We start from the raw sequence: 21206 nt of genomic DNA, 5'->3' as shown, positions 1-21206 counted from the left end.
TTAAAAGAAAATTCTTAAACTGGGTTTTAAATTTTTCTGTTGTTGAAGTTTTAAAATAAGTGTGAGTATTGGTGAGTTTTGCCCTCTCCCCTCCTAGGGAAAAAAAAAGCAAAAAAAAAAAAATCAACTTCTTCAGCAATTTAATTTCCCTCTCTCATCACATCAAGTTGTTATATAAGGGTAAGGCTTCCTTATAGTAGGGGGTTGTAATAAACTTGAGACAGTCTTGCTTGTCTTAATTTATCGTCCTAAAGTTAAGTACTCTCATTATCTAATTTTAATGCTTTTTTTTTTTTATTCTCCCATCATTTGAGCAAATATTTTGTAAGCTTAAGGAAACATTTTAATGCTCAAATTTTTATATTTGAGATTCTTTCACCGAAGGATGTTAATTTGCTCAATACAGGTAAAAGGTAGAATTTTTAAAAGGAACAATGCAGCTAATTACCCCCAGTGCATAACTGTAATTTTACAGATTAATCATAGATGATGCTTATGATTTTACCATCTCTAAAAGAATAAAATAGTCTTGGGATCTGAAAGAATATCAAGAGATTTAAATATTTAGGAATGAAAGCCACTTGAAAAGTACAAACAAACTTTGTGGACTTAATTTTGTAAATGAACTGAGATTATTTACCTGTGGTATAGTATGTGTAGTATAAGATGTGTTAGTGTAAGTGTGAAATGGCCATCAGTAATCAGCATAATAGTTTCCTAGAACTTGTGTGAAAACCTCTTTGTAATATCAGTTGGTGCTTAGGCATCAAGCAACTAACCCTTGTAAAAGGTATATATTCACATGCTAAGTGAGTTAATACTGATATTTTTTTCATATGTTAGAGATTTATTAGCAGGACAGAATTGGAAGTGAGAAAAATGGTAATGATCAAATGGGGGGAAAAAATCAGTAAACATCGTAAATGAAAGTTGAGGGCAATGATGAAAGGAAATGTAGTTTCCCCTACTTTAAGTTACTGCCATATATAGTTGTGTTTAGTCCTTATTGCCTCATGATTTTCACCAAAGGTGTGAGTGACTAGGCCTGACCAATCTGAGGCAGAGGAAAAGTTGATTTTTTCCTTTGAACTAAATAAGGCTTAGTACTCAAGATTCATAAATGCTTTATGACATTAGAGAGTGAGAACATGAGAATTCTGTAACAGGCTCTTAGAAGTTTGCTTTTAGTTGCTATTATTGGCTTTTAATATACTGAAACCATTTTAATCCTTATAAACTTGTTTTCTATACCTTTGAAATTGTCACTTGTATGCTAGCTTTTTGGACATAACAATTGATCATGACATAAGCTGGCCTGTTTATGAGCCACATTTAAAATTTGTACAAAAGATTCTAATTTTACAGGTAATTTCACAGTTGTGACATGAGTTTAAATTTGATTATAACTGTATAAGTGCCAGTTCTTTGTTAAGCGTTCCCAAAATTATTCCAAACTTGAGAGAATATAGACTCATACAGTGTTAGGATATCCGTGTGCCTTTGTAGGTACAAAGACCACTTTAACTTCACTCAGAATGCATCATACAGGTGTAACCTTAACAAAGGAAAATTATTTAGAAATAGCTAATGTTCGGAGTAGTTGGTATTCTCTTTTTAAGGAATTACTCTAATAGCAGTTATGAGTTGAGAGACTGGGAGTATTTCTTCTATAACCTAAGAGTCTGTAAAAGAAGCAGCCTGTCATATACTCGAGAAAGGATGCAGGAGTACAATAAATATTAAAAGTTATTTGAGTAATTTAAGTACCCTGCCCTTTGGACTTATAATTTACCTAAATGCAGTAGTGTATGTCTATGAAACTAGATCTCCAGTATCATAAACTAGCAGGAAAATATACTTGAGAAAGTTTATTTTAAAACCTTATACTCTATTCAAATAGACTTAAATTTGTGTAAACTTGGCACTATTACTTGGCATAAAATTTAAATTTGTCTTGCCATAATATTAGAATGGATTACAGTATAGCATTTAACATTGGTTGTTTATTTCAGTGGGCTTTAAGTACTAAGCATATATATTGTTGGAATTTTTTTCCACCTATAATACACTAGCTGTATTAAAAGACTGCAGTTATTGCTTGCTGTAGGAATTGTTCATGTTCTGCAACTGTGTGCATATATTTAATAACCATTTTTCCTGATTAGTATATGGTCATTGGCAGTTATTTTCAGTGTGTAACATACAACTGTTTTAACAAAGAAAAGAAAGATGGTTCTTAGAGTGCTTTATTGAATACTCTTAACTTTCTTAATATTTATGGTTACCTAGGCCCCCCCCCACCCCCATCCTTCAGATAGCACCAGAGATACCTCGATGATGAAAAATAGTTAAAAGAACAAACACATCATTTAAGCAAGTTGTACTGTGAGAACTTTCTGCCTGGCTTCTGGTTTATAGTACTTAAGGTATAATGGAAGCCTATTTAAGATTTAAATTCATAATATGATTTGGTTACCAGTAAAAGGTAGAAAAGGATAATCTAGCATTTATTCATTAAAGACTTATTTAGCCTGGTTTCTAATGCACAGTTCAGTGAAAATATTTTGTACCAGCTTTTGAGAAATAAGTTGCTCAAAAGTGGTAAATATTAATATGATCTTTTATTTTTGGTATTATAGAAAAAACTGAAGAATTGAAAGTTCATTTTATGCTTTGTAGTTTAAGTTTGCTGACAATTATTGATTTACCTTTTTAAAGTCTAGTCTCAAAATTGTTTTGGGAAGTTAAAACAGTAGTGACAGCTTTGTAACTAGGAGTTAAAAAGGAATTAAGAGGACTACTACTTAACCTTAAATGATTCCATGAAGAAATTTATGCAGGTTTAGGTTATAAAAATTAAAGGGCAGGCAACAAAGAGATTAGGTATTTAGGACACCTTGAATAATAAAAAGCAAGCCTTTTAAAATATGCTCATGTCTTTTGAAAAGTATTCTGTTACATCTTAATGCTTTGTTAACAGACTAAAAGGAAAATTGCATTTTTTTTCCAATAAGTTGCTATGCCAGAAATGGGATATAAAATTTAAGATGTTACTGAGTTACCTTGTTTACATTAATTCCTAAGATGTGGTAATTTTCAGTGCTCTTGAATAATTTTCAGTTATTAAGTTTATGATGGAAGACATCATAAACACATATATTTGGACCATAAAATTTTTATTCTGTACTAGGAAGCTTCACATAAATAAACATTTAAGAATAAATTTTGGGTTTTAATATAAGATTTTTATTTCTATCCTAGTAAAACTAAAGATTTTACAGTGTCACAGCACAAAGCTTTCTGATATGTGTGTATAACAAGGGCTGTGGTGATGTTTATAGATTTATTCCATCTACTGCTATTCAACAGTAGCTTAAATGAATGTTGTACCAGAAGGTCTGTTTTATAGAAGAGAAAGCCAAGAGAGAAGAGAAGATAGTCATATCAGCTTGGTTAATGAACCAGCCTGTGAGACTTCAAATACAAGCAAATTAGCCATACTAAATAGTAAATATGCCAGTTTTACAGTTTCGGTGAATGAAAAGGCCTAAATTGCTGTGCCTACTCCAGGCATCTGTTCAGGAATTTAGAGAGCGCGAGTTGTGGTGAAGGACTTTATTGTGTGTAGCTAAATGAGAAATGTTAATATTAAACAGGAGGTAGCTATATATTTGTTTTATTTTCATCTGAAAAAATAAATAAGCATTACGTAAAATTCTTAATAAATATGTCTTTTGACATTAAACTTGAAGTAAAGGAAAAGTTTTAAGGAAATTGCATGGTAGTCTTATGGAGTAAATGAAAATAGTGTGAAATTGGAATAATTATTTACACTAATACTCAAGGGGCTTAAGTGGACAGGGAAACCAAACTGTCCATCCTACTTTAGTCATAAGTGCCTCATATATCTGTCAAATTAAAAAGGGGGGGACTTTTAATCATTTTTAAAGCATTCGACTGGAAAGTTTTGATTCATATTCAACTTTTTCAGAAGCCAGTTTTCTGGTATAGGATATAGACACTGAAGGGAGTACAAATATGCATAACTGCATAAAATATGTAAAAACTATGAACAAAAAGGTGGGATCAAAAAATAAAGACCATGTTATAATTTTGTAATACCTCCTTGTACATATGATACTTAATGGATAATACAGAGTTTTGAAATGACACAGTTGCAAAAGTATATATGCTAGAACTTCACAAGCCAAGGGGGAAATTTTAAGAATTTCATTCTTTTCCCCTTACTTTTCTCAGTATGCTTGTTTTACTTAAGAACATACCTTTCTGGTTAAGTTAGAGTAAGCAAAGATAGTGGTTAAAGTTGGGATGTTAATAATTTTACTCTTTTTTCTGCTTTGAATCTCAGCATTTGTCCTATAATGTTTGAATTTAGATGGGTATGTACAAATATTTCAGTGTAGGATGCTTTGCTTTAACTATATTTTGATATCTTAGCATGGCTTAGTGGAAGCTTATTTTAAGATTACTAAGAATCTTCAGGTTATAAATTAGTGAAAATGTAAAGCACAGGTGGGTGGATTACAGTTACTGTTAGATTTATGTTTGAATTAAGTATTTATATTAAAATTGTTCCCATTTTAGGAACTAGGATGAAACATGAAAGGGGAGGAGGGTGAAGAGTATGGTAAAAACATTTAGAGAAATTCAGTATATTCTCTTTAATTTTTAGAAACTAGACTTTTGAACAATTTTAAAGATTATAAAATTGTTTTTTTTAATAAACTAGTTATTTGCACTTTACCTGCTGGCTTTTCCATTTGGTAGATAACATTCTGAACTCCAGCAGAGTTTTATAATCCCCACGTGCTTAAATATACTAAATGTTCTTTTTCCATTAAGGTTAATGTTCGTGAAGAAATTGAAGAGTTTTTTCCAAGAATGTGGAAGATAAATCAAGATAAAAGAAGGCTAATGAAAAGTATTAAAGATCAGAAAATTAAAATTGAATGGGGGAAAAAATTGAACAGAAGATTGGTCAGATAGAAGCACTTGAATATTTTTTTAAGGCTATTTTGAATTGTTTGAATTGGGGAAGAATACACGAAGTATGAAAAATGAAAAACTCAATGAAGAATGAAGAGAAGTAGAAAGCAAGAGTGAAGTAGAATTAAAAGAATCTGGAAGAATGAATGGGTCCTAGGTTAAGTAAATGTATGGTTTATGTTCCAGTGTCTGTATGATCAAGTTGTAGATGAATTTGCATGATTACTTAGTTAATAGAGAATTGGTGCTCTGGTTCAAGTAGGGAATTATTGAGGACAGTTAGCAGTATTAACAATGGGTTATTAATGAGCTGAAATTTTTTCTGGAGGGTGTTGCCTAACCATTTGTTTTTCAGGAGCAATCAATATAAATAATTACGGTACTTTAAATGTTAGGTGTTAGGCATCTACGTGACCAGTGCCATTTGTAATACTGTCTTCTTTGTTAGGAGTCTCGCTCTCAGTCAAAATCTCCAACGGGAACTCCTGCTCGTGTAAAATCGGAGAGCAGGTCAGGATCTCGTAGTCCATCAAGGGTTTCCAAACATTCTGAATCCCATTCTCGATCAAGATCAAAATCCAGGTATGTGTTGAAAATAATACTTAAAATGCTTTCCTTGGATTTTTCAGGGCAAAGTGGTTTTTGCTAAATCCCTCGTTTCTCCTGCATTCTGTATAGAAATTTCACCAAAGACTCTAAACTCAAAATTGTGGAGTTTAGAAATAAATAATACATTCTAGACAAAGACTTACATAAGGTAGAATCATCTCTAAGCCCAATTAATATGTCAGATACTAGCTATTAAAAGATTGTGTCAGTTGATTTAAATGTACTTAGCATTTGAGAATTATTGCTTGATCTTATTTCAACAATATTTGCTCAACATAAAGTTAATTTTCTCGACTGGAAACTTGGCATGTAATTTAAAGCAGAGAAAGTTGATTTGTATATGTTGTACTTGGTTATCAGAATGATTTGAGAAGCTTTTTCAAGATTCACATTCCTACATCCTTTAGTTTGGTAGATTCTGACTTTAGTAGGTCCAGGGTAGAATGCTAGTTGGATGTAATTTAGGGTGGGGGGTATCCCTGAGTAATTCAGAGCCCCTGCCACTACCACCTACTGACAACCACAAAAACTTGCTAGCGAACCACTACAAGGTTCACTGTATCAAATGTCCCTGGTGTACTGGAGTGGGAAAAGGGTTGAAAACAGCCTGGGGCAGTTAGTTTAATAAACTATTATAATTTCTTGATTAGAGACATAGTTTATGTTTTTGGCTAGAGTCTTACTGCAGAGGAGCGTGAAACAGAAGAATCCGTTAAAAGACTACTTTTCTTGAGGTCCACAGCTATGTCTTTTTCTAGATTGTAACCAGGATCCAGCCTAGTGCTTGATTTGCTAACCACCCTGTTTAATTAAATCTGTATGTGAAGAATAGCACTGCATAGAATTTGAGTATAGAAACAGAAATGAACGTATTTTCATTTAAGGACCTTTGCATTTACTAACTTCAGCCTAGGCTTCTCTTCCTTCAGATATTCTCTTATTACTTGATTCACTTCTCTGCCCATGTTTAACCCCAAAACATTAAATAGCATGGACTCTGTTTATTCCTTTAATTTGTTTCATAATACTTGTCACTATTTGGATAGTGAAAAGGTGGGTACTCACTCCTGAAAGGTTTCAAATTAATGTCTCAGTTTTCATTACTATTTAAAAGTAACCATTGGTATTTTAAATGACATTTTCTTATTTATTTATTTTTTTTAATCGAGGATGTAAATTAGTGCTAAAGAAAATGGGAAATATCCTGTTTGGGATTCTTGCACGAACACAAATTTTCTTTAAACCTACCCTATCCCACTCCCCACACCCAAATGATTAATTTCTTTTAGATAGTAAGCCACTCATTTTATTATTTTCGTTCCCACTTGGAAGCCTTTAATTGTTTGCCCCTTTCAATAAATCTCTACCCTCAGCTTGATAGTCAGGCTTTTACACAATGTTGTCTCAGTCCTTATCTAATTTTTACTCTCATTACTTCCTTTGTAAGTATTCTAATTCCTTGTACTGTTTTGCAATTCTCTGATTACATCTCTATCTTTTCGGGGAACCTTTGCTCTTGCTATTCCTAGGACACTGTTCCCCTTTCTACCTAGTGAAGTCTGTTAAGTCTCTCAGCTTTATTGTTAGCTTTCTTTGTTTTGAACAGTCTTCCCTTGTTTTATTCCCTATACTCATGTGCTTTCTTTAAACTTTCTGGCCCTTAGCGTTTATAACATTTATTGAATGCCTTATAGAAGTTATTTTGTATGACTGTCATCACTGCTGTCTGGGTGTTTAGTTAAGGATGGGTCATGTGAATAGTAAATAAGAAATTGTTGCATTAATAGGCAAAGAAAGATTATTGTCTGAGAGCAAGTAGAAATAATCAGATAGGAGATGAACTAGGACTTAGTGGAGAGATGGGTGAAATGCTATAGAAAGCTTGAAGAAATGAAAACCATTAGGTTAGATGGGCATTTTGGTTAATGAACTAATTTAGTTGCTAGATTGCAGCAAGCTAAAGAAAGATTGGAAAGGAAATGATATTTAACAGTGAAGGGAATATAGAACTATATTGAGAAAGTGATAAGTGGTTTAATCAAAGGGTTTTATTGTGGTAGTGATAGTTGGTGGTTTCTTTTGTCGGTTTTGTGATAAAATACACATAAGATTTACAATCTTAACCATTACAGTTCATTGGTATTACGTACATTCACATGTTGTGCAATCATCACCATCTATCTTAACTCTTTTCATATCTTGTAAAACCGAAAATCTACCAATTAAACAATGACTCCCCATGTTGCCCTTCTCTCAACCCCTGGCAACCATCATTTTACTTTCTGTCTTAATGATTTTGATTACTAAATACCTCATGTAAGTGGAATCTTACAGTATTTGTTTTCTTGTGACTATTTTCACCTAGCATAATGTCCTCAAGTTTCATCCATGTTGAATATTGCAGAATTTCCTTCCTAGTGGTAGTTTTTTTCTTTTTAAAGAAAGTAGAGCTTTAACATGCTTGTAAGGTAGAGTGAAAAGAATGTAGAAGGGACAGACTGAGAATAAAAGGCATATTGTAGTGATTAAGAGGACAAAAGGAAGAATATTCCTCTTTTCTTTTTTCTCAGAAAAGAGAAAGGAGCTGAGAATAAACATATGTGTAGGTCCTTGGCATTAGCCATTTATTTTCAGTATTTTTACCTAAATTTATTTCTCTCAAAGGTCGAGGTCAAGGAGGCATTCTCATAGACGTTACACTCGATCCAGATCCCATTCTCACTCTCACAGGAGACGATCTCGAAGTAGGTCATATACACCAGAATACCGGCGTCGAAGGAGCCGAAGTCATTCTCCAATGTCTAACCGGAGAAGACATACAGGCAGCAGGGTAAGTGGTTTTTAAAAGTTAATGAAAACTTAGTAGCTAATAGATGGTCACAAGGATGGGGAGTAGCCCAGCATAGGGACTGCAGACAGCAGTAAGGTAATGACTATGTAGAGCCAGAGGGAATATAGAGTAATTAGGGGGGAATCGTTGCATAAACTATATATAAACATCTTCCCAATGTACTGTATAACTGAAACTAATAAAAAAAATCGAAGGCTAAAAAACTGAAAAAAAGTTAATAAAAAGTCTTTCATGTGTGTTTAGTCATAGCATAATATCTTGCTTTTATGAGAGCTAGACTATTGTTTAAAAGTGGTATACCAGAAATATCCTTGAGTGTATAAATATTGAAGTACATTTTCTTTTCATGATTTTAGAGTAGTTAGATGAAATTCGGGAAGAAAGGCTATGTTCCAAGAATTAAAATGGAAAGCATAAACCAAATTGAGATATTGAGATATTGAGATAAAAAGTTTTATGGTAGGTGGGGAGTGGGCAGCAAGGAAATACCAAAAACTAGTAATAACTAGCACTTGTGGTGTTTAGCACTGTGCAGAGTTCTTTAATATATTTAATACATCTCTGTGAGGCAAGTTACTGTGTTATAGATAAGGAAATGGGGTCTTGGATATGTGACATTGAGGTTTGTTTTTTGGCTAACCAACAAAGCCCAGATTTCAGCCCGACTCTTGACGTTCTTGTACTTAACTGCTGTGCTGTGCTTCTCTCATGTGATACTGTGTCATTTAACTGTGGTGGAGTCTGCTAAAGAATGAAAATGGGGAGGGAGGAAAGTCAAATCAGCAATCACAGATGAGGTCAGATTAAGTACAAATCTGTAAGGGATGTATAGCATTTTAATAAACTGGCAATATGGCATTAAACTTAAGGATGAATTCTTAGGATACGTTGTGAAAATTGCTGGACTAGAGAATAGAGTTGTTTTTATTCAGGTTGTAGATTTCAGGAAAGGCCTAAGTGTGTTGTGAACTGTAGGACGTGGCTCATCTGGTTTTTTTCCTCTTCAGTTATTTCCAAGTCACTTGAAACAATATAATCTTTGTATTGGATGACGTGTTCTATGAAAAGTATTTGTTTTAATTTTTACTTTAATTTGGAGCTTAAAATTAAATGATGTCTTTATGCAACAGGCGAATCCAGATCCCAACACTTGTCTTGGAGTGTTCGGCCTCAGTTTGTACACAACAGAGAGAGATCTTCGTGAAGTGTTTTCTCGATATGGACCACTGAGTGGTGTCAATGTGGTTTATGATCAGCGAACTGGACGATCAAGAGGATTTGCTTTTGTTTATTTTGAGAGAATAGATGACTCAAAGGAGGTAATTTTGTTTTTATAATTATGTGTCAATTTGAAAATGTTCTGGTATGCATGATTATAGTATTGAGTTACTGTTAAAAGTTGATTAAGACTTCAATTCCATAAATATTATGTCCTCTTTCATTACTGACCTGATTCAAACTCTGCCTTTCAGTTTTACAGTTAGAATGGTCAGTTTTACTTTCCAGCTAATACTTCCTGCTATATGCATACCCTGATTGAAATCTGGCCTTATAAAGTGAGATGTATGTGTTTGAGTTAATAGAAAAAGTGAACTATGTGCTCTCTTTTGAATAAGCCTTGTTCATGTTCCAAGCAGATGATTAAATTGACTTTTCAGAATTGTGACGTTTAGATTTATTCTGTTTAATTTTGTGCCTAATTAGTTCCCCATGTATAGATAGAGAGCTTCGTTTTCCTATTCTCAGTACTCAGCTATTATTCTGTTCTATAATTGAAAAATAATACATGAGAAAAATTGGCACTTTTTGATTTTTGTTTAGTGCCATCCTTAATTTGCCTAACAGAATGATCTTAATCAATGTCAATGATTTGAAATAGTGCTGCTCTGATGTTTTAGACATTGGATTGTAAAGGAAGCAGTAGGATTGCTTTCTCTTTAAGTTTATAGAAATTGAGTTAGAAAACTCCATTTTAAGGAAATTGAAGCTCATTGTTAAGGTTTTGTCAAACCTTAATAAATGGCAAGTACTGACATTTTGTGCCATTTTACATGTGACAATAGTTGGGTATAGGTCATTATTGCTTTATGCATCAACAGTGCTTGATTGCAACACAGGCAATCATAGAGAATGTTATGTTATCTTTCGAAAGTAATAGAGGCTATTGGCATCTAGTGAATATAGGCCAAAGATGATACTAAACATCTTACAATGCACAGATAGCCACCCACAACATAAAATTAGCAGTCTCAAAATGTCTGTAGTGCTGAGGTTGAAATGCTTTGGGTTATAAGTCATTTATGTAATAGACATTCTAATAGGCACTCTAATGTTTTGTCAGTATTACGTTTTTGTTTTGTTTTTTACTGTTATATATGGTAGTCTACTTTTATCCATGGGGGATATATTCCAAGACCCCCAGTTGGTGCCCAGAAGCACTTTCTACAGGTCTTTAGCATATCTGAATTGCCAGCATCACTATTGTGCTTCAGGATTGTTATTAAGTAAAATAAGGGTTACTTGAACATAAGCACTGTGATATTGCTATAGTTGATGTGATGACCAAGATGGCTAGTAAGTGACTAATGGATGCGGGGTAGCTCATACAGCGTAGATACACTGGACAGAAGGATGATTCACATCCTGGGAGGGACGGCACACAATTTAAAACTTAGGAATTATTTCTAGAATTTTCCATGTAATATTTTTGTCCCATGGTTGACTGTGGGTAACTAAAACTGCAGTTAAGGGAGACTACTGTATTTGTGCTTTGTTTATTCCTGTTCTCAAGAGATCAAGTTTGAATTTAGAAATAACTGGGGATGTCCGAAAAACTTCTTGTAAATTTGTTACACTCGTTGAGTTATTGTTGCATTTATTGATACTAGTGTCAAAAGGCAAAGATGGGAATGCGAATGGAAGAGGTATAGAGATAGGAGCACTTACTGACTGGTATAGAGGTTCCTTTATATTTAGAGTTCACTAGGTGGCAGTGTGTTACCTAAAGAATGGCTTGACTAGTTTAGATTTGTCACCTGAATTATTATTATGCAGGCTTCCCTGAGTTTAGTTCCCCTTCTCTATGGCTGTAGCTGCCCAAGTCTTTCAGCACAGGCCTGCTTAAGTGTCCATGTTTACCTTAGAAAACTCAATACTATTGTCATGCACATAGCAGGGATTAATATGTAAAATCCTATCCCTTGTTGTTTGAAAAATAAGTTTGTTTAGAGAATTTTAATTTTTGAAATTTCAAGCAGAAAATGTGTTATATTTGTCACATTTTTGGTAGCTGCTTCTTGATGAATTATGCTTGACTTATGCTTATTCTCTTTTAAAGGCTATGGAAAGGGCAAATGGAATGGAGCTGGATGGTAGAAGAATTCGTGTGGATTATTCTATCACCAAGAGAGCACACACACCTACACCAGGCATCTACATGGGCAGACCAACTCAGTAAGATTTCATGTTTCCTAAGCTAAACTATTATTATAGCCAGAAATCTACCAGAAATGTCTACAAAATTTTTATTAGTCCAAAGATAAAATGATTTTTTCCCTATAATTAAAATTGAAAGTTATTTAGTTTGTATGTATTCTTGGAAACACACACATTTGACCTTTGAACAACTTGGGAGTTAGGGACACTGACTTCCACATAGTCAAAACCATGTATAACTTTTGACTCCCCAAAAACTAGTTGTCCCTCAATATGTGCCAGGGTTTGGTTCTGGGACCCCGATGGATACCAGAATCCACAGATACTCAGGTGCCCTGTGTAAAATAGCATAGGTCAGTGCATACAGTTAGCCCTCTGCATCCTCAGACTCCCAACCCAGAGATCAAAAACAGTACAGGTATTGAAAAAAAAACTGTATACATGGACCTCACAGTTCAAACCCATGTTGCACAAGGACCAATTGCATATATATATTTATTTATCCTCCTATATATATGTACATATAAAATATGTATGCAGGGGGATAAAGTAAGACTATTAAAGTGCATTTCTGGCCTTTTCCTTGGTACTATACAAATAGGAAAATTATTAGATAATAGAAAAATATTGTGTGCTTTTAGGAAAGTGTTTCTATTATGTGGCTTTATAAGCCTCTTTGTATATAGAAGGGTATTACTGTTTTTTAAAAAAAAAAAAACCAGCTTTCATGTTGTGTAGAAGAACATAAATGGGGGCTATTATAGTGTTTTTGTTTGTTTTTTTTCATCAAAGACAGTATTTATTTCTTAAAAGTGAAAGAAGGAATATAGGGTTTCATCTAAAACCTGACTAGGGACAATGTAGGATCTGTCAAACTAAAGTGAAGGAAGTGTTCCTATGATTAGGAGTTGAGAACACAGCAAGAGAGGGGCTTAGAGTTTGAAATCACTGCTAGAGATTTAAGCACTAGACCTTGAAATTGTTTTAGTGCTGGACCTCAGTGTAAGGTAGTTAATTCTCTTTGCTGTTTAGGGTTGGTTACTTTATAGTTCTTGATGTTTTTAAGTTGCTTTGAATTAGTCATAAAGACACACATCTGGGCATTTTGGTATTGTTTCCCAGCACACTTCTTTTCACCTTGCTGAAAGGGTCCTGTTGATTTGGGTAATGCATTAATAGAAGAGCAATTTATAGTCCTCATTATTTATGTAATGAATAGAAAGCCAAAGCCAAACACCATGGGCATCAACCAGCTAAGGCATGGAGGTGTAATTGGCATGTAAGGGTTATCCTTTCTCCTTTGTCTTCCCTCCTTCATTTTATTTTATTTCACTTAAGTACCACTGTATTAAATGATACTGGAAATGATCATTCATGTTGATGTAAAATTTTAACATTTTTCTGTAGTAGTGGCGGTGGAGGAGGAGGTGGTGGAGGTGGTGGTGGAGGTGGAGGTGGCGGCAGACGTCGTGATTCTTACTATGATAGAGGATATGAGCGTGGTTATGACAGATATGAAGACTATGATTACCGGTACAGGTAAGTTTTAACTTGTGGTTTCTGTTCTAAAGTAGATAATAGTAGTAGTATTTGGTACTTTTAAATTATGTTTGATATGTATTAATAAAAACGTTAAAAGATTTTATATGATGCTTTCCTGAGGAAATGGGAAAACATTTTCTCAAAACTGAGAACCAGAGTTTAATTAACTGTATTTGCCAATATTTTGTTTTGTCACATACTTACTGTTGTTATAGAAAGAACTTAATAGTTATCATCTTGAGTCTTATTTTGAATGACAGAAAAATTTTTTTTTCGCTTGCCTCAGTGGATTATGTGTATATTAAATAATCTCTTATTTCCTACAGAAGAAGATCACCTTCTCCTTACTATAGTCGATATAGATCACGATCAAGGTCTCGTTCCTACAGCCCAAGTACGTACTCTTGTGCTTTCGTAGCATTAAGAACCTCATTTCTAATTAATAGTTGATTTTAGAAAATTAGGGTATATGATGACTGTTAATGTTTGGAAAAATAACAGACAAGTCAAACTAATTGTCATTTTGACTTTTTTTTTCTCTCTCTTTCAGGACGCTATTGATAGAATGGTTGCAGTTGAGGACATCTTTTCTTTTTCTCTCTTTCTCTTACGTTGTTTAATTCTGGATTTCCCTAAGCTTCTCATCCTTCCTACATCTTAAAAAATAATTAAAAAAAAAATCTTTGGTTTATTTAGGATCTACACTTTGTCACTTGTATTGCTGTTTTCCATCCCTTTTATTATACTCTTAAAGATATAATTGTCATTTTGAGTAGTTAAACATCTTGAACATCTTGAGTAAAAAAGAACCCCCAGTGTTATGCTTTTTTTTTTTGTTTTATTTTTTGTTTGTTTTATTTTGCTTTTACAGAAAATTAACTCGGCTAATCAAATGAGGGGAAAAAATAATCTTTTTAAAGCTTCTTTTGTGTTAGATATTGTATTAGATATTGTATTAGAAATCTGCATTTACGACGAACTCCTTTTTTAACTTTCTTTTGGGGAAAATAGTAACACTTGAAGTAGTTCAGTCGTCAAATTTGCCTGGGGTGGCATGGAGCAGTCAAATAGTTGAGTGTAGAAAGTTTGAAGCTATGAAAGAAAACACTTGGTCATTTCTTTTGAAGAACCGCATTTTTGAACCCTAAAAATTACGTCATTTTTTAAAGATAGAAAGCTTGTGGACTCCTATAAAACATGTTGTATTTAAAATACATCTGTTAAAACTTAAAGTGTGGTTTTTGTATTGAATTTATTGAAGTTTTGAGTATTAATCAGTGAAGGACAACCTTTATTATTTATTACTTAGAGCAATTGTATACTTTGCTGTTAGAAATTTTGGTATTGAGACAATGGTTAAGCAGCAGGCTATTGTATACTATAGAGTTCTTAGAGGATACGTGTGGGGAAAAGTAGTCTCCTTTCAAATAAAAGTTAATTTCTTTGAAAATGGGACTCTCTTTATTGTGTTACAATGGGAAAATATAACTGGATTGATTTGGTAACCAGTCCTTTTTTCTAACATTTTTGCTTCCACCTAAATGTATAATCTTATCTCTTAATCAGTCTTCTAAAACCTTTGTTTTACTCTCCCCTTTTTTCTTGGCCAACTTATAAATATTGAGAGTATTCAGTATCACGCACCATGCTAAAGGAAAGATAAATGATATGGTTCACGTCTTCAAGAAGCCCACATTCTAGTAGGATAACACTAAACGACTGTAACGTAACGTAAGGGGACAGTGTTTTAGCAAAGAGATGGATGATGTTTCAGGTGACCTTTATGAAAAAATATAGGACCATGAGCTTTGTTTTCTCTCTCAAAGCAGTGAAAATAAAATTAGATTATTATGATCTGTGTAATAGACTGATGGGATCTATGGGATTGAAGTGCCTCAGACATCTTTATTGAAAAGCTGACTTCAAAATGTCTGTGTGTGTGTGTGTGCTTTTTTCCCCCATTAAAGGATATCTAAGCAGTCTCCTGTTGGTCCCTAGAGGGATTTTGTTCTTTAAGGCAGGTTATTAAAAGACAAATTCATTGCCCTAAAGAGGACATTAATCTGTGGACTGTGGGAATACTTTAAAGATCAAAGCAATGTATCAACAAAAAGTAACTTTAGCCACAGTCTGGAAGAGAATAGCCATAATGAAGCGACAGTAAATATAATCGAACATATAGATGTGTTTACATACGTGTTAATGGGAAAAAAGTAGGGAAGGAGAATGGAGTAAGGAAGGATACAAGTCTAAATATGGCAGTCTTTGAAGGCTTCCCCGGGGTGAGATTTGAGTAAAATCTGAAGGGAAGGAGGGAAAGGGAGCCTTGTAGATAAGAGGAAGAGCATGTTAGGTAAAAACAACAAATGTAATGGCCTGGAATGTTGGGCAAAGATGATAACCAAGGGCTGGGCCCTGCTGGGGAGAGGGTGGGGTTGGGAGGTGTGGTTTAAAAATAGGCAAGTTCCTTTATAGAAAGGGGAACTGTCAGAAGTGGGTGCATGGGTGTAGTGTTACATATAAATGGATATATATTAGGCTTAAAGACTAGATGTGTTAGATTGCAACATAGAAAAAAGTTTGGGTATTTCTGGGCCTCACACTGTTAAAGAAAATCTTTAAGATTTTTTTTCAACTCATTCAAAGTAAAATCTTTTGGTTCTAACATAACAGTGGTTCCTACTTAATCTTTTTTGAGTCACGGAGCCCTTAAAAATCTGGTAAAAGAAAAAAACCTGCAATCTTAGGGAAAGTGCACATATAAACAGTCTATTGTTTGTAATGTAAAATAAAGGTTTATTTATTGAAACTAGCCGCACCTAATGCTTTTGGTGTATGAATTTACTTTTTCCCAGTAACTAATTTGATATTAAGTGGATTGAATGGTGCATTTTTTTATTATATGAAATATACATTAAAAGGTAAGAAGAGATATACCATCACTGCGGAGTAATGAATATAGGAGATCAGGTCTAAGTACTCCAAGAAAGCAAACAAAAATGGAGTAACAGGTTTTGTCAATTTAAGCTCCCACCAGTAGTACGTGAAAGAGGTCTTTTCTTGAAGCAAAAGATTTTGAAATTTTACTAAAGGAAAATAAGCTGTTATCCTGTACACCACAAAATTATTTCAAAATGAAATTAAGGTAACAGTTTTTGAATACTGGTGGAAAAAACTAATGAAACCAGGAAAAAAGACAACATGATGTTAATTTAAGAAATGGATGCATACTGTGGCATCCTGTATTTAGCGATTGATTAATTCTGCCCTACACTGACTTGTGATTGACTCCCAAAAGGCTATCCAGTCGGGAAACCTTGCCTCGTGTTCGTAGGTTAAAAATAGCAGTTGCTTAACACTCAAACCAGTTATAAGTCCTCACAGGACGCTGTGATGTAAATCTAGGTATGTATCTCCCTGGTGGTAATTTAACCGAGGAATAGATTTTTGTGGCATAATTTATAAACTACTACAAATTTTTTTGTGTGTCTAAATTTGAGAGGGTACCCGTGCAGGGAATGTAACTGGCAACATACTGAGCTGGGTATAAAATTGAAAAAAATTGAGACTGTCAAAGATATGGCTTAAACTATCCTCTCAGAAGTGGGCATGGGTACATGAGTAATTGAGATTCCACAATTTTAGGGGAGAGGCTCTGATCGCTTATCTTGGGAAAAATTAGAAGTACATATAGAAAGAAGATTGGGACATTAGCTTTTAATTTTTATAGCGTTTCAGTTGGAGAAGATGAAAATGTTGGATGGTGGTGATAGTTGCACAACGAATGTACTGACTGCTGCAGACCTGTGCACTTAAAATGGTAAATTTTATGTACAGTTTACCACATAAAAAGAGGACATACCAGCAAAAAACCAAACTCTCTAAAAGATCCACACATGTCTAACTTGGTACTATTTCTCGCTGGTGTATCCTGCAGCTTGAAAGACAAAATGATTAGGTAACTGCTTTAACACTAGCATCACTGGTTCCTGGAACAGAGCCTGGTATGGAGTAAGTGTCCAATTGATATTTGTATAAATGAATGAATGAGGTTAGTAACATGGGGAAATGATTGGTAGGGCCCATTAAGAAATTCCCAGTCAGCTTTTTAAGCCACACTTCTCTTGCTCAGGCCCACTTCCACTTCTGGAAGTGTACTGTGCTTTCTAATAAAACTTTTCTACTGTGAAAAAAAATTCCCAATCAGAAAGTTCCATCAAGTTAAACTAAAGAGCTGAAGTATAGATGGAATATGACAGGAGGAGTCTAGGCTGAAAATATTCAATCATGATGACCTAAAAAGGATTCAGAAACACTTAAATCTGTTGAGTAAAGGAAGAGAAATGGCAATTGAATGTAATTATAAAAGTATTTGTGCTTGAATCACCTTGTAAGTTCATTTACATGGAACAGATCCTTGATGTCAGGTAAGGAAAGCATTCTATTTGATATTTATAAAAAGTGCAGAGAAGTCGAATGGAAAAAATTTTTTTAAACATAAGACGTGAATTTTATTTTCAAGTACTGTACATTAAAAATTATTTTCACCGACTTTGTAAAGGCATACATGTATTTGTAATTGAACTTTGAATACAATTTAAATTTTTATAATTTGTATGCTCTGGCTTCAAAATTATTTAGGGTTTATACTTTTTTAAATACCATGAATTGAATAAGTGCAAAACAAATGAAAAACTAAAAACATTTGTTATCTGGTATACATGGATCCTGAATCCATTTATACATTACTGAATGGCAAGACCTAGTACTATATAAACGTTCCAATCCTTACTCCAAATTTATATACAGATATAATGGAGTTCCAATTAGAATGCTCTGCTACATCCCTCAAGGTGTCTTTAATTCCAGTAAACTGTCAGACCTAGAAAATTATGTTAATCCACGTTTGGCATCATAATTACAAAATATAGGACAGAAAGCAACATATAGTAAGGCAGCACCAGACATACCATAGAAGTCCTGGGAGCAGTCCACATGGCAGTGCTAAGGTTCAAGATGGCGAAATCCATATTGTGCAAGAGCAGGAGCCACCTGGCTTTAAAAGTTATGCATTAGTACCCAATATCTCTTGTAACAATCCTGCGGGCATAGCTTCCAAAGTTCCTGGAAGACATGCTTAGTTATGTCACTGCACTAGGAAGCTTCAAAATATGGTGCCCCAATTTCTTCCAATCCAGATGCAATTCACCAGTCATTTTTACCATAAGCTAATGTGACAGAGTTGACATTATCATCAGGGTGCCAGAGAAACAACTAGAAATGTAATGAAAAGTCATATTCTCATGCAGAAGAGAGGTTTTGTTAACCACTTATAATAATCCCTACAAGATGGGGGTTGGGAGAAGTGGATGAAATTTTTCCAAAGATATGGAAGAACGTACATAGGAATGAATAAACAGGAATAAAGTTCAGAATATATCCAAGTACATAAGAAAATTTATATGATAAAGATTTCATTTTGGTAGGAAAAAGGTCAAAAGATGATACGATTGACCGTTTGGAAGAAAAATTTAGATCCTTGCCTCATACTGCATTAAATAAAGGTAGATTAAATAGCTAAATTTAAAAAAGAAAGGTATAAATTACCATTTGACAACCAAAATAGCAATAATTAAGCAAGATTCTGATGGATGCTGAAACAAGTGGATAAAAGTTTGAGGAATACCAAAAAACACATACTCTGAAAATCTCTCCATGCAAGATACTTGCTAATTACAAAGGGAAAATGTAATTTTACAATGGAGAAATCTGGCCACTCAACTAAGTGATCAAAGTTAACATCACCAGTAATGGGGATAATGAACATCACATGCTTCTCGATATGCTGCACTAAGGACAATGTCACTTTTGTGGCATTCAACACAACAATATAACTAGACTCAAATCATGGGAAAAGCCAATTAACCCCAATTGAGAGGCATTCTATAAAGTAACTTACCTGTATGTTTCAAAAATATCAGTGTGATGAAAGATTGAGGAATATTCCAGATTAAAGGTGACTGAAAAGACATGATAACTAAAAGCAAACTATGAGCTGGGATTGTCATTCTTTTCAAAATGAGTTCGAAATGGTTCCTTTTCAATCAAAAGGAATCATAGCATTTATTAATCAGTCTTCTAGCCCTTTAAAAATCAGCTTTATTGTGGTATAGTTTACATAAAATTAAATTCATTTTTAAGTGTACAATACAATTTTTGATTAAAATTTTTAATCTACTTCAAGTTAACAAAGAGTAGAAACCTTTTCATATCAGCAGTTATTCTTAGTACTTTTTTAGTACTTATCATATTAGTGAGTTAATTATTCACTTTCCAGATGGAATTGGTGTGAAAAAGAATGTTAAATTTGATTTTAGGTAAAAGTTAACTGAAGTCCTTGGTAAATTAAGGGTTACTCTCCTTTTAAGTGACAGAAATGTGTCAAGAGAAAACAATGCTAACCAAAATTTTCTTTAGTGAAACAATTTTCATTCTATGGCCTTTATTCTATAGAGATTTAGTAAAGGTCCTACAATTTCCACAGTAAAATACAATTAGACTTAATTTTAAGGTGTGTGAAGATTGTTAAAAGTTGTTTATTGGATTAAAAGCAGGAAACTAACACATTTTAAAACTTACTTCAAGAGTTGAAATAAAGGGCTTTCTGACTAAAAGTCAATTGATGAGAAAATTCAATTAACCAGATCACTCTAACAGATGATTAAAACTTTACTAAATCTTAACATGAATCTTCATAGAAATGGGCACCAATTTGAGTTAAATTTATATCAATACTATATAGCCCTCCAAATCTAAATTGGACATTTAGATTTAGAATTTTAAGTATGAGAAGAAAATGTGAATTTCTTTAAAATCTGGACGTGAGAAAATCCTTTCTAATTATAACTCAATTCAGTTACAATAAAAGATTGATAAATTCAGTTGTATAGAAATAAAAACTAAGACAAACACCATAAAGTCAGAAGAGAAATGATAAACTGCAGAAAATATTTGTAAACATATAAAGGGTAAATTTCCATGTATATGTGATAACACTCTCCTACAAACTCTTAAAAATGAAGGCAAAAATATGTATATGTATATATACACATACATATATATCTGTGTATATATATATGTATGTGTGTGTGTGTAAATATAAGAGAGAGAGGAAATTTTACAAGTGAATGCCAATTAATAAATATACAAATGACAATCAGAAAATAATCACCCTGTAGCCCTCAATATAACAGATTTCTACAAAAATTATCAATGGATTCTAATACCAATGGAATGGTTGTTGCAGAAAGAGATATTTGTAAGGGATGTTTGGACTCAAAGTGTACCACAGATTACTTATTAATGATAAAAGGACTATTCCTTCACAATGGAACAATCTGACAGTCACATTAACAAAGTAATCAAATTTAGCATCACTAATAGTGGAACGACCCAACACGTGCCCCCATGAACCTGTATTGTAATACAACATAAGTTTTACAACCTTGCTTATGAGCACTCTTGCTAAAAGTGTTTAACCTGAAGCTAATTTGGAGGAAATAATCTGAAAAATTCAGAATGTGAGAAATTCTACCAAACAACTAGCCTGGAGTGGTTTATATTAAAAAGACACTGAAAAGCTACAACTTCCATAAGCTATGCTTAAAGCTTGAGTACATCCTGGATCTAACAAAACAAAAAGTCAACAAAAGGTATTTGGGTTAATCAAGGAAACTGAATTTGGAGTATGTATATATTTACA

The 21206-nt window shown here is 33.5% G+C and overlaps 1 protein-coding gene across 6 annotated transcripts in view; it reads left to right on the top strand.

Annotated features, from left to right (window-relative positions):
* TRA2A (transformer 2 alpha homolog) overlaps positions 1 to 14949 on the top strand; it is a 19264-nt gene extending 4315 nt beyond the window's left edge. For 2 of the 6 annotated variants that reach the window (XM_011361667.2, XM_023531495.1), the window contains exons 2-9: positions 4864 to 5175; positions 5456 to 5589; positions 8281 to 8446; positions 9598 to 9786; positions 11805 to 11920; positions 13310 to 13441; positions 13771 to 13838; positions 13995 to 14949. In XM_011361667.2, the coding sequence (XP_011359969.1) occupies positions 8414 to 8446; positions 9598 to 9786; positions 11805 to 11920; positions 13310 to 13441; positions 13771 to 13838; positions 13995 to 14005 (549 nt within the window). In that variant the 5' untranslated portion in view covers positions 4864 to 5175; positions 5456 to 5589; positions 8281 to 8413 and the 3' untranslated portion in view covers positions 14006 to 14949. The remainder of the gene's footprint in view (positions 1 to 4863; positions 5176 to 5455; positions 5590 to 8280; positions 8447 to 9597; positions 9787 to 11804; positions 11921 to 13309; positions 13442 to 13770; positions 13839 to 13994) is intronic. The other 4 variants (XM_011361666.2, XM_023531497.1, XM_023531496.1 and 1 more) reach the window with 3 other exon arrangements.
* Positions 14950 to 21206: the final 6257 nt, after the last annotated feature.

This window comes from Pteropus vampyrus, unplaced genomic scaffold, assembly GCF_000151845.1.
Source record: "Pteropus vampyrus isolate Shadow unplaced genomic scaffold, Pvam_2.0 Scaffold69, whole genome shotgun sequence".
NCBI classification, from domain to species: domain Eukaryota; kingdom Metazoa; phylum Chordata; class Mammalia; order Chiroptera; family Pteropodidae; genus Pteropus; species Pteropus vampyrus.
This window is presented reverse-complemented; position numbering and strand designations above follow the sequence as displayed.